This window comes from Prunus mume, linkage group LG2 (assembly GCF_029339155.1).
Source record: "Prunus mume cultivar Tortuosa linkage group LG2, ASM2933915v1, whole genome shotgun sequence".
Lineage (NCBI taxonomy): Eukaryota > Viridiplantae > Streptophyta > Magnoliopsida > Rosales > Rosaceae > Prunus > Prunus mume.
In genome coordinates this window covers 43056234-43069918 of record NC_142699.1, presented here as the reverse complement: position 1 = coordinate 43069918, position 13685 = coordinate 43056234, and the positions used below count along the sequence as shown (strand labels likewise).

The 13685-nt window shown below is 36.0% G+C and overlaps 2 protein-coding genes across 2 annotated transcripts; one reads left to right on the top strand and one right to left on the bottom strand.

The window, feature by feature from the left end:
- Positions 1-4301: 4301 nt before the first annotated feature.
- LOC103322466 (TMV resistance protein N-like) lies at positions 4302-6259 on the top strand. The gene is given in 3 exon segments (XM_008224385.3): positions 4302-5074; positions 5166-6177; positions 6179-6259. Coding segments are annotated over 3 exon segments (1662 nt in total). The 5' UTR covers positions 4302-4499; the 3' UTR covers positions 6254-6259.
- Positions 6260-11588: 5329 nt separating this feature from the next.
- LOC148920447 (uncharacterized) lies at positions 11589-12086 on the bottom strand. The gene has a single exon (XM_089044629.1). It carries the CDS (start codon positions 12084-12086, stop codon positions 11589-11591), a length of 498 nt encoding a protein of 165 aa, XP_088900755.1.
- Positions 12087-13685: the final 1599 nt, after the last annotated feature.

Genomic DNA, 13685 nt, shown 5'->3' with positions numbered 1-13685 from the left:
TTGGACTTTGGTGCTCTCAAGTAGCTAGCCCAAAGTCTCCATTATCCAAGAGCTTTCGTGGGCCTTGTGGACCTCAGTAACCTTCACACCACAATCCTCGTGCAAGCCCCGTAAACCACATGACGTGGATTCATATGAGCTTGGTAGGTGATTGGCATAGGAAAAATGTATTATTGGTTTGGCATGACATGTACACTATTTATATATTTATTTAATAAATTAATTCCCAAAATACAGTTTGAATTAACGCATGACCAACATTATATGTTATATTGGGCTTTGAATATCGTTGGGCTTCCCGTGACTTTTTTGGGCCTCAACAGGTTTAAAAGTTCAATGCTCAATCATACTCTTTGAAAGAAGGGTATATTAACCAGAACAAGTCCAGCTCACCGCTTCATGTTTCCTCCACATGACCAACATATTGGAAATGTTAACGCCAATAGTCACCTAAATGCATCATACCCTACAACAACAACATGATCATCATCTTGTGCTAGGTGTACATGTACGACCACAAACTCTTTTTTTCTTTTTAATACAAGTAATGTATGGGGAGGAGGAAATTCAGTCTAGACCTCAGGTGCAATGCTGGGATAAATACTATTAACCACTTGAGTTATAAGTCTCTTGCTAACCACCACAAACTTTCTTATAAGCTTCTCTCTCTTTTTTGTGCTTGGCTTTTTTGGTGTGTGGCAATTTAAGTGATGTCCTTTTCCTTAGGGCACATTGTATACAACTCATTGTACGTACACTTCAGTGGATTACTCGCACTGAGAAGAGTTGCTTCTTTCTTGGTGTCTTTCTTCTTTGATGAAATAAGAGACAATTTGGAAGCAATTTGATGAAATAGGAGACAATTTGGAAGCAATTTCTACTAAACCATGCAATCTTTTTCTTCAATTTGCTCAGTTGAGAAGCTAGCACAGTTCTTAGCCTTGTTCCCAGTCCTGTACCTATCGGGCGGCACGTGTGTGGCTCTGATCGTACTTTGAGGGTCAACAGCAAAGATGTTCTTCCAAATTGTGTGTGGACCAACATGCACTGTAAAGTCCCCTAACAGCAGCAGAGTGGTACTTGGTGTTTACAGTCGTAGCTTCGATTCTTTCTCAGCTGCCCAACTTGAACTCCATTGCATGGAGTGTCTCTTGTTCGTGCCATTTCTGCTATTGGCTACTCCACATTGATCTGGGTTGTGTCTCTGGACAAGGGCAAGCTTCCCAATGTGTCTTATGACCCCTTGAAAGGCGACAAACAATACATCCATCTTTTTTATGTTCTTAATGCCCTTGGAATGATTGCCTTTGCCTTCAGAGGCCACAACCTTATACTTGAGATCCAGGTATGTTCATTAATCTCACAATTTCAATTGTATAGTTGTTTAATTAATTATCAAACCCTTTCTCTTCCTTAATAACAAAAAAATATTTTAGAACTTGACTCTCTGTTTTTTTTAATGAAAAACAGGATTTTTCAATGATAATTTGGTCTAGTGACACATAGTTCTGAATTCAAATTGAATAAAAATTATATATAAAAAAATTGAGAGAGTGAAGACAAAATATTGAAGTTCATAGCATCTTATTCCCTTGATTCAATTTATTAGAAAATTAGCATATATTGGCCTTAATGTCAAACAAGTGGATATTTTTAAATTCTTTTGTCCAAATCTTGTTAATTAGTGTACCCATGTGAACATATTATTTTAATTAGTGTAACCATGTGACAGATGAAACTTCAACTTGTGTTGAATGTAGTTTTCGAGCAAATATAGCCAAATTATTAAAAAATTAAAATAAAATAGTTGTCTTTACTGATGATCATATATGATATGTTGACTTTGACCAAATGATGTTGAAGCTGCAACCACAATAGAAAGCATCCATCACGCCGTCCAATGAAAAACATCCATCACGCGTGCCTATGTGGGGGTGGTCCAAATCTCCTACACATTGAGCATACGGTCCAAATCTCCTACACATTGAGCATACGGTCAAAAGTTATACCATATCCTAAAGCAACGTTATACTGTCAAATTATTAATTCGGACTATTATTTGAATGTTTGAACGTAGTTTGAATTAACATTTTGATAATATATAATATGTTAGATATATGATAAAAGAACATTAATTGTGACAACACTAATATATTTTCTCATTTGCAGATACCGGCACAAGGAGGCGTGTTTCCTCCACATGACCGACATATATATATTGAAAACTTCAATGTTAATAGTCACATAAATGCATCATACCCTAGAACAACAACATTTTTGTTGTTGACAAATACAACAACATGATCATCTTGTTGCGTTTGGTGGAAGGTAGGATTAATTTATAATTTTTTAGACTATCGTTTGTATAAACAAAAAATAATTCAATTATTTTAGGTTTCTATGGTGTGTGGAGCAATTTAAGTGCAACATGTTTTGTGAGGAGCAGATGCAAAGGAGCAATAAGAGCTTAATGACATGTTTACTAATCCGTAATTGAATTAGGAGAAATTGAATTGAGGATGAATTGAATTGAGGAGGAGTTGGATTGAGGAGAATTAGATTCTGGATTCCTAATAAAGTTGTTTACTAAACCATATGGATTGAAGGAAGTTAGATTCCGGATTCTTATTGAAGTTGTTTACTAAACCATATGGAATTGGGGTAGGAGTAGTTCTAATTAATAAAATATCCTCGTAGTTGGGTTAAAGTAGATGACATATTTGGAATTTTGAAAATTGTGTGAGGATATAATGGGTAAAAAAGATGAATTCCTAATGGGTTAATTATCCAAGAATTAGAATACCACCTCCCACCCAATAATTGAATTCCTCCAAAATTAGGAATTCAATTCCTAATTTTGTGTGGGCTCCACTTACTTTTCAATTTTTTCATGTGAAGTAAACGCAAGAGTCCTCCATAAGTGGAATTCAATTCCTGATGAGAATTCCAATTCTTGATTAGTAAACACATCGTAAGTGCAAAATGAGTGCGACATAAGTGTGAGAGAGTAAGTGTGTCAAAATATTGAGCAAATGGTGTGAGAGAAACATATTGTGAGGGTAGTGTTCTAAGGGGGTTTCATTGGTAAATCAAAGTTGTAATCTATCTTTATTAGTGAAATTTCTTAGGGTGATCACCAAAGAAGATGACAATTTTGTAAATAATGGAACTGACAGAATTACTTTAATATGACGTGGTCATTGCATTTAATACATACGTCTAGTTTTTTTTTTTTTTTTTAAATTTAATTTTTTATTCAAGCGGTATTTTAATAAAATCTAATCTAAATACTTGGATAGGGATTCGAATTCTGCTGATGAGTGAGGAACAGATCAGTTTTAGCCAATTAGACTAAGTCCATGTCTATCAATGCGTCCAATTTTTAAACTTTCCTTTTATCTGTATACGTTGAAGACTACCACTGAAGTTCTATTTATGATGAAGACTTTTCTTTCTAACTACCATTGAAGTTCTATTTATGTTTTCTTTTTCAGGTCAAATTATTTATGTTTTTCGACCATTAGTTTTTCAGAGGGCCATAGTATCAAAAGATTTGTGTAAACTCAAACACCCAATGAATATTTGTGTAAATCTCACTCTCCCAATATCTTGTACTCCAAAATAAAAAAAATTAAAAAATTGTGTCTCCCAATGGCTTGTCAGCCGAAAGTGTTGGGTAATTATTTCACTTCTACCCTTTTTTTCATTTTTTGTTTATTTTTTATATCTCTCTTATGATTTAGATTTTCCTGGATTGTCCTGCCTCTGCAAGCAACTGCTTTTTATTTTCTTTCATTCTAAACAAGCAGGGCAACAAACCTTTGTAGCTCTCTCTCTCTCTCTCTCTCGCCTAACAGGATCCCGGGGGCAACTTAATTATCAATATCAGATTCTTTTTCTTCTTCAAGGAGAACCCCATTCATCTCAAATATCAGATTTGCTTTAATTACACCTTCAATTATTTCTATTCGATTATAGATCGTCAGGAGTTTTTAGATGGCAATTTTGTAAATAATGGAAGTGACAGGGTTACTTTAGTATAACTTTTTTTGTTACATTGGGAGGAAAGAAACTCTTAGGATTTCAGACCTGGGTGTCAAACGAGGGAAAGGGGAGGCCACCATTGTGGACCTGATCTCGACTACTTTGGTAGTTACATTTAACCCATGCGTCCATTTTTTTTAATTTAATTTGTTAATGCAAGTAATACTTTAATTTATATTTCATGCGTCCACTGTGGCTTGTCTGCCACGTCTCGGATATTGTAATTTATATATACCATTTTCTTTTCTTTGAATGCGTGCGTGATGCATGAAAGTTTCTTCGCGGAAAGTGCTTGGGTTATTTCTTCTCTACTTTTTTCAAGCTTTGATGATTTTGCTGGATTGTTTTTGTAACTTTGTGTACATATAGTCAACTCTGAACTAGTAGCAATTGTTTTCATCTCAAATATCAGATTTGCTTTAATTATAGCCCCTGGTGCATTCAGAGAAACAGATATGGAATCCATTGAGTTCTTTCAAGTTTTCATCATAATCATCATACTCATCATAACATCTTCTTCTTCTTCCACTTCTTCTGTTGCTGCTGTTGATACTGATATCCCCCCTCTTCGAGAAAAGTATGATGTGTTTATTAGCTTCAGAGGTGAGGACACACGCGATGCTTTTACCAGCCATCTTCACAAGGATTTACTTGGGAAGAAAATTGAGACCTACATCGATTACAGACTGGAGAAAGGAGACGACATTGGGCCTGCCCTTCTAGAAGCAATCGGTAAATCGAAAATTGCACTAGTCATTTTCTCAAAAGACTATGCTTCTTCCACTTGGTGTATGAAAGAACTTGTGCATATACTTGGATGCAAGAAAAGCCATGGACAGATTGTTATACCCATTTTTTATCGCATAGATCCATCACATGTACGAAAACAAAAGGGAACTTATGCAATTGGAGGGTGGCTTTGGAGACTTAAGAAACGTTTTAAGGTCAGTATGGATGAGGTGGCCAACTGGAGGGCTGCTTTGGAGGAAGCAGCCAATATTTCTGGGTTTCATGATTCAAGCAAAACAGGGTATACTAAATCTCTAGCTTGTATCAATTTCTACTTGTTATCATTTGATGCATACTTACTATTGTTCGTCTTTGATAATGATATTTGCCAGGACGGAGGCCGATTTTGTTGAGGAAATTGTCCAAGATGTTTTGACCAAATTGAATCGCGAATCGTCAAGTGATTTAAAGGGTTTGGTTGGGATTCAAAGGAAAATTGAGGAAATTGAGTCGTTATTATGCTTGGATTCACCAGGTGTACTCTCTGTAGGTATTTGGGGCATGGGTGGTATTGGCAAGACCACCCTTGCTGATGCTGTATTTCACAAGCTGTCCTCTAAATTTGATGCTGCTTGTTTTCTTGCAAATGTCAGGGAGAAATCAGAACAACCGGGTGGATTAAATCAGTTGCGAAATGAACTTGTTCGTGAGATATTAAAGGACAGAGATACAAACATCGGCACTTTGTCTATAGGACCAACTTTTATTCGAGATAGGCTCCTCCGCACGAAGGCCTTCATTGTTATTGATGATGTGAATGATCCACGCCAACTAGAATTTCTTGTTGGATATCATGATCAGTTTTGTGACGGAAGTCGAATCATTATAACTGCTAGAGATAAAGGAGTACTTGAGCAAAAAGTTGACACTGATAAGATATACAAGGTTCAGGGATTACATTTGGATGAAGCTCTTCAGCTCTTTCATTTGCATGCTTTCAGAAATATTGAGTCTCCAACAACAGATTATACTGAGTTGTCAAGAGAGGTGGTAGAATATATTAAGGGTATTCCATTAGCTCTTAAAGTTTTGGGGTCCTCATTCCATCGTTACAAGAGCAAACGAGAATGGGAAGATGAAATGAACAAATTGAAACGATCTCCAAACCCAAAAATCCTGGGAGTTTTGAGAATAAGTTACGATGGATTAGAAGAAAATGAGAAGGAGATATTTCTTGATATAGCATGTTTTCATAAAGACAGGAATATGAATAATGTCAAGGGAATGTTAGATATCCGTGGTTTCTCATGGTCATCCGGAATTAAAGTTCTCATTGATATGTCTCTCATATCTATTTCAAAAAGGAACTCCATAGAGATGCATGATTTGGTGCAAGAAATGGGTAGGGCAATTGTTCGCGAACAATGTATTGAAGAACGCAGTAGGTTGTTCAGTGCTGAGGATGTCTATGATGTATTAACAAATAACAAGGTATTTTACATATTCACATTTACAATAGACTAGTCAGATTCCTCGGAATGCAGTTTTGATTAAACTTTTTATATTCACATTTGTACTTTGCTCTTGATTGTCAGGAAGCTGCAAGGGTTCAAGCCATATTCTTTGAAGAGCTAAACTTGAATCATGCAGACTTCAGAAAGTTATATAATCTAAAATTGCTAATTGCAGAAACTTACGATTTCGGCCGTGACATATTAGAAAATTTTTCTCTTCATCTTCCCAATTCTCTTAGTTATCTTTACTGGGTGGGATATCCTTTGACATCTTTGCCATCAAATTTTTCTCCTGAAAATCTTCTTGTGCTTCATATGCCGTTTAGTAAAGTTGGGGCGCAACTTTGGAATGAAGGCCAGGTATACTATATATGCTTATTTTAGTTCTTGAATAATATGTGATCTAGAAAGTAATAATATGCAAGCTAAGTTATTAATTCCCTTTTTTTTTTGTTCGAATTAAGTTATTAATTCTTTCTATTTCTTTTAATTTGTTACAGAGTCCTGTGAACTTAAAAGAGATCGATCTTGGTTACTGCAAACATCTATCTGAAGTTCCAAATCTCTCTCGGAGTTTAAAAATTGAGCGTATAGATCTTGTTGGCTGTAAAGGTTTGATTGAAATTCCTTTGTATTTTCAACATCTTCACAAGCTTACTTATCTTCGACTTGCTGGGTGCCAGAATATCAAATATCTTCCGGCGATGCCCTGCAATGTTGAATTCAATGATTTTTCTCATACAGCAATGATATCAGGTGCAATGTTGGCAACTTATTTCTAGCTCTCTCTCTTGCTTAATTAGATCCTCATCAATCTCCAATATCAGATTCTCTTTCTTCTATAACTAAATACGCACAAACATATATAAGGCTATTAATTATAGTTCATGTGCTTCAGATCTTTAAGAGCTTCTTCTTCTTCTGTTGCTGCTGCAGATTCTGATGTGTTTATTAGTTTCAGAGGTGAGGACAAACGCTATGATTTTACCAACCATCTTCAAGCGGCTTTACTTGAGAAGAAAATTGAGGCCTACATGGATTTCAGACTGGAGAAAGGAGACGACATTGTACGTTCCCTTAAAGAAGCAATCAAGAAATCAAAAATTGCAGTAGTCATTTTCTCAAAAAGATATGCTTCTTCCAAATGGTGTTTGGAAGAACTTGTGCATATACTAGAATGCAAGAAAAGCTATGGACAAATTGTTATACCCATTTTTTACCGCATAGATCCATCACATGTACGAAAACAACTGGGAACTTATGCAAGTGCATTTGATGAACATGAAAAACGTTTCAAGGGCAGTAGGGATGAGATGGTCAACTGGAGGGCTGCTTTGAAGGAAGTAGCCATTATGTCTGGGTTTCATTATTCAAGCGAAACAGGGTATACGAAATCTCTAACTTGTATCAATTTCTTTTTGTGATAATTTGATTCATATACTTACTATTGTTTGTCTTTCATAATGATATTTGCCAGGAGGACAGAGGCCGATTTTGTTGAGGAAGTTGTTCAATATGTTGTGACCAAATTTGTTGGGTTTTTAGAAGAACAATAGAGTGATTTTATTTATTGAACAATAGATGAGTACAAGGCTTGTTGGCCTTCGACAACTAGAAACTGTTTACTAGGCTTATTGGCCTTTTCCTGGATCGTTTGTGCTTTTTTATCGTCAAAAGCAAAAGTTTGTACGTAAAGCGACAGTGCTCTTTCCCTTCTTCAGTGTATGAATGCTTGAATTTTTGTCCACCGACAGTGCTTGCCTAATTATTTCACTTGTCTTTTTCCTGGATCGTTTTGTAAAGCAACAGCTTTCTATTCTCTTTCCTTTTTTTATATATAATTTTTTAGAGATATTTAGTCATATACCCATTTTTAGCATTAAAATTATAAATAAACCCTATATCATTTAATTTCTATAAACAAACCCAAAAAATGACAACTAGCCCTATTAAATTTAATTTTAATTATTAAATTACTTTGATGCTCCATTGAGTATTTTGGGTTTTTTTATGAGGTTTTTGGATTGGATTTGTTTTAAAAAATCAATGAAAGTTTTGTAATTTAAAAGAAGTTAAAAGCCTTTTTGTTATGTTGTAAATGGGCTTTGGGTGTGTTTCTAAAGTCCATTTCATATAGTTTTTATTTATTTATTTATTTATTTATAATAATTTGGGCTCTTATATTGGGTATTATAGTGAATCTCCCTAAATTGAATTGCTATGTGTGTCACAAAGTTTCAACTATGCGATTTCAAGTTTTTGTCAAGTGTTTAATATTGGCGTTATACATCTCTTTTGGTAGGATTCATACCTACGAGTAAGTTTCTATACGTCTTTTGTCTTTATGCTATTCCTCACCCTTGTAAGTAGGGTTGGGCATTCAAACCAGTAACCTGGTCAAACCTCCCAAACCAAACCGATGGGTTGGGTTGGTTTGGTTTTTTTTCAATTTTTTTTGGGTCATCGGTTTGAACCTAAACCAAACCGAAATATATGGTTCGGTGTATGGTTTGCAATATTCAAAATCACGATTTAAACAAACCAAACCGAAGATATTAAAAAATATTATATATAATATTATTATAAGAAATATATATATAGATATATAATACATAGTTTCAATCTTTTCTTTTTTCTTCTCTCTCAATCTCTCCGTTTGTCTTGTCTTCATCATCCCTCTCACTCTATTTTTTTTCTCACTCTTCTTATATCTGTCTTCACTCCCTCTCTCTGTCTCCCTCTTCTTCTTCTTCTTCTTCTTCTTCTCTCTCTATCTTTTCTTTTTCTCCTATTCTTCTTCTTCTTCTTCTCCATCTCTCCCTCTTCTTTTTTTCTTCTTCTCCTCTCCATCGCTTTTATCTCTCTCTCTCTCTCTCTCTCTCTCTCTCTCTCTCTAAGAAAGCCAAAAAACCCAAACAAACCACCAAGTCCGGTTAACCAAAGTGGTTGGTTTTCATCAATGATGGTTTGGTTTCGGTTTTCAAAATAGCCAAACCGAAGCCTACGGTTTGATGTTCGGGTTGAGCCCAAAACCGAACCAACCCAAACCAAGCCCAGGCCTACTTGTAATTATCAAGCTGTCATTGTTAATGTAAAGTATTTTCGATTTTTTTTTTTTTTTTGCATTGTAGTAATCTCCTGTCATTTGGAAAATAAGAACTCAGAGAGGAATACTATGTTGTAGGAGATGGAGAAGACGTCTAGTGTGGATCATTTGTGTATTCGGATCAGAGGAGGCCTTATATTAGGAGTACAATAGGAGTGTTTCCAGTGGTCCAGGCTAAGTGGGGGAAGCCCAAAAATCATTTCCAATAGGCCTGTTTTGCCTGGGCAGCTTGTGGGTCCCACGGAACCGGGATAGACCGAAGGCAAGGCTAGCCCAAGTTTTGCGGTGATGTCATTGCTGACGCCAAGTTGGTGTCAGCGCTCCAATTCAAATTTTTTTATCGTTGGCGCTTGCAACATCGCATCGCCCTCAATTCAAATGTTTTCATGCGCGTGCTGTAAGCGCCAACAAGAAAAATTTGAATGCGCGAGCCTACTTTTCACCAAAGGCTAGAAGCCACGTGGCCACCTCTGGGCGCTCCAATCTATTTTTCTCCTCCAATCCAACAACAGTCAATGTTTTTGCAATAAAATTATGAAAATAAATTGAAATTTTTTTAAAAAAATACCCAAAAATTAATGAATTTTTTATATTTTATTTTGTAAATACCAACCAATACTCTACACTTTTAACACCAAATCCTAATACATTTCTTCTCCTTCAACAATTATTCACTTTCTACTCAACATTTTATTCACTTTCAAATTTTAGTTTTCTTTATCATCTTATGGCTTCTTCTATCGAAACCGGAGGGGCATAGAGCATCATGGAAGATGTTTTGTTGTGTGAGTGTTGGGTCCAAATTAGTCATTGTCGTGTCACGGGCAATGAGATGAAATTCTATCATATGTAGAGAAAAATTCATACCGAATTTTGTGAAAGATCGGATTCGACCCGTATGGAAATGACATTGTCTAGTAGGTGAAAAATTCTCAATAAAGAGTTGGGGAAATAGAGAGATGCCTTGGCAAAAGCGAGGGACAACCATAGAAGCGAGGAAAATCATAGCAATGATGTAAATTATTTGTAATTTTCGTTTTATTAATTTTAATGTCCTATTTTTTTTAAAAATGTTTCTTGCATTTTCAATATTTTGTTAATATTTCTTGCATTTCTAATATTTTTTTAAATGTTTCTTGCATTTCCAATATTTTGTTAATATTTCTTGCATTGCCAATATTTTTTAATGTTTCTTGCATTTCCAATATTTAAAAATAAAAAAAAAGATTATGCAAGCAAAAAAATGTGGTTTGGTGCTATTGGGTAAGGCAAAAAAACTTTCAACCATGACCAATGTTGGGAGGTGGTGAAGAATTGTTCGAGATTCTGAATTATTCCAATGAGTCTGACCGTTGTGTTGAACGAGACGCCACTCCATGATTCACCGGCATCGGATTCTCCTATGGATTCTCCAATGAGTTAAGACTCACCCATCCAAAAAGAGTTGAGGCCTATTGGGAGAAATGCGGCGAAATCGAAGAGAGGGAGTAATTATAGCAGTAATACATATAAATTTTTGTAGGAAATTGCAAGGCTAAGGGCCATGAGAATTGAAATAGATATGACAACCCAAGAAGATGAGAGGGCAATTCAAGTAGAATATGCAAAAGAAGGGGAGTATGTACAGAATGAAAACATTGAGAGGAAAGATCGGGAAACCTTGGCCATGGATACAAGCCATATGTCCCTTGAAACAAAAAAAGTTTGGAAGCTAGAACGAAGGGATGTTATGAGAAGAAGACTTTTCTGTGACGATGGACCTACCAACACGGATTGGTTAAATGATCAAAACCATTAAGTTAGTTTGCTTGCCTTTTATTTCATTGTATTTTATTTAATTAGTTGTAATTCATGTATTTAATTTAATTAGTAGTAATTCTTAATTACTTGTAATGGTTTTCTTTGAGTGAATAACGAAAGCATTCAATAAAATACCTTTTTATTCAAAACATTCCATACATAAAAAAACCACAACCAAAGCATAACTAAAAAACAAACCACAACCAAAGCATTAAAAAAAAATAAAACCACAACCAAAGCATAACTAAAAATAAAACACAACCAAAGCATAATAAATAATAAATAAATAAAACATCTTCACTTCATTCACCGTCATTGCCTTTCACCGTCCATAAATGCTCCATCAACTCAACTTGACGTCGTTCATGAATATAAGACGATTGCATCTCCGTATATCAATCAATCATACGAGTCATGAAACGACTGTCCCTAACCAACAGTTCATGCTCCAATGGTTCTCCATTTGGCCCCATGGGTTTTCCATAAATTCTTGTCAAGGTCGTGTTCATGGGATCTGGTTCGTACACATCAGCAACATCGTAATCATACACATCCTCCACAATCATGTTACGGAGGATGATGCATGTCATCATTATGCTCCTCAGCACCTCCTCATCAAACAGACGTGCCGCACCCCTAATAATAGCCCACCAGGCTTGGAGGATACAAAAACACCTCTCCATATCTTTTCTATAACCCTCTTGATAGGCAGCAAATAATTTTTGCTTCTCGGATCGGGGATGCGGAATTGATTTCACAAATGTGGTCCACCTCGGGTAAATTCCGTCTGCTAGATAATACCCATTCTGGTGGACGCTATTGTTGATTTCATAGGTGATGTTCGAGGCTTCACCTCTCAGAATATTGTTGAACACCGGAGATTGACCTAGCATGTTCAAGTCGTTTTGCGATTCGGCAACTCCGAAGAAGACATGCCAAACCCATGTATCGAGTCCAGCAACGACTTCAAGGATGATACTTTTTTGCCCTTTCCTATTTCCATAAATAATATATATTAATTTTGCGCTCACAAATTCATTTTTACAAAATAAAAAAAATGAAAAAATACATTTTAAATACATATATTTTATTCTTGCACGACAAAAACATTCGTCTCGCGAAATGGATATGCGCCACGACGAATGTTCGTCGCGCAATATTGGAGACACGAATTGCGTGACGAAAAAAAGATCGTCGCGCAAATAGTTGCGACACTAATCGCGTGACGAATATTATCCGTCGCGCAGTGTACTCGCGACGATCATGTTGTCGTCACGCAAAGGTTTGTGCGACGAATAATTGTGTCGTCCCTAAACCTTTTGTGCAGCGAAGGTTAACCATCGCTCTGTTTTGCGTGACCAATACAAAATATTGGTCGCGCAAAGTCTTTCTTACGGATTGTGCGCGACGACTTTTCTGTCACACTGAAATTTGTGCGACTAAAAGTAACTTTGCGCGACGAAATCTTCTTCGTCGCGCAAATTGTAAAATGTAGTAATGAAAGAATTTACACATGAATATTCCCCGTGTAGAAATTTGTACAAACAGCCAGAACCACAAGATCATAGTGTGCCTTACTGGGAAAAGCAATTTGGTACGAGGGTTGGCTCAGTTCCATGGGGCGATGCCAAAGAGGACTTGATAAATAAAGAAAATGTTCATGAGAATTGGGAAAATCCTTGAAAGCCTGCTCATCGGAGCAAAGCTGCATCCATGGGAGGAGGATGGGGCCACACAGCACTTGGAAAAAGTGGTATGATAATTGCTTAAGTGATCAATGGAAGAATGGTTCGAAGAAGAAGTCTGATGCAAATGGCAGGAAGAAATATTATAGTGGCAATTGGATTATTATCAGAAAGCAGGAGGGTGGTGGAGGAAGGAGGAACATAGTTCACGCTGGTAATGAAAACCTAGCTTGATGAGGCAATGCAACTTAGAAATTATGTAATGTCAGCAAATCTTAAGACTCCAATGGAGAAACCAGTGTTGTTGTAGTGTCAGCAAATTACTCACAAAGCTTTATTAGTTTTGTACAAGAAAATTGATCATTTACTATATTATACAATATAATTTAGGTAAAATGTATGAAGTTTGATATTAGCATTTACCTGTTACAACATGTCTTCCCTATGATAACGGCATTCTATCACAGGAAATCACATTCTTAGAATCTTGCACATACAAAGTCAAATCTTTTTATGGACCAAGTTGAGTTTGAGCCCGCTCAGCATTGGAGTGCAAACATTCTAAAAGCTGACGAACACCATTTCTACAAGAATTCTCAAGAATGGTTATGAATTATGAAACTAATTCTTTTCGAATTTTGGTTCTTCCTTCTTCATATTCTTTTTTCCTGTCTTGTTTCTTTTGGGTTTTTAAAAGTCTAAAACTGGTGTTATCACTCCTTTGAACTTTTGATGGCAGCGAGACATTTTAAGCCACCAATTCTCATCAAATCTGACGGAGGAATTCATATCTATCTTCTTGGCATA

Excerpts from the sequence above, each read along its gene's own strand:
- LOC148920447 (XM_089044629.1), bottom strand. The coding sequence starts at position 12,086 with ATGCTAGGTCAATCTCCGGTGTTCAACAATATTCTGAGAGGTGAAGCC.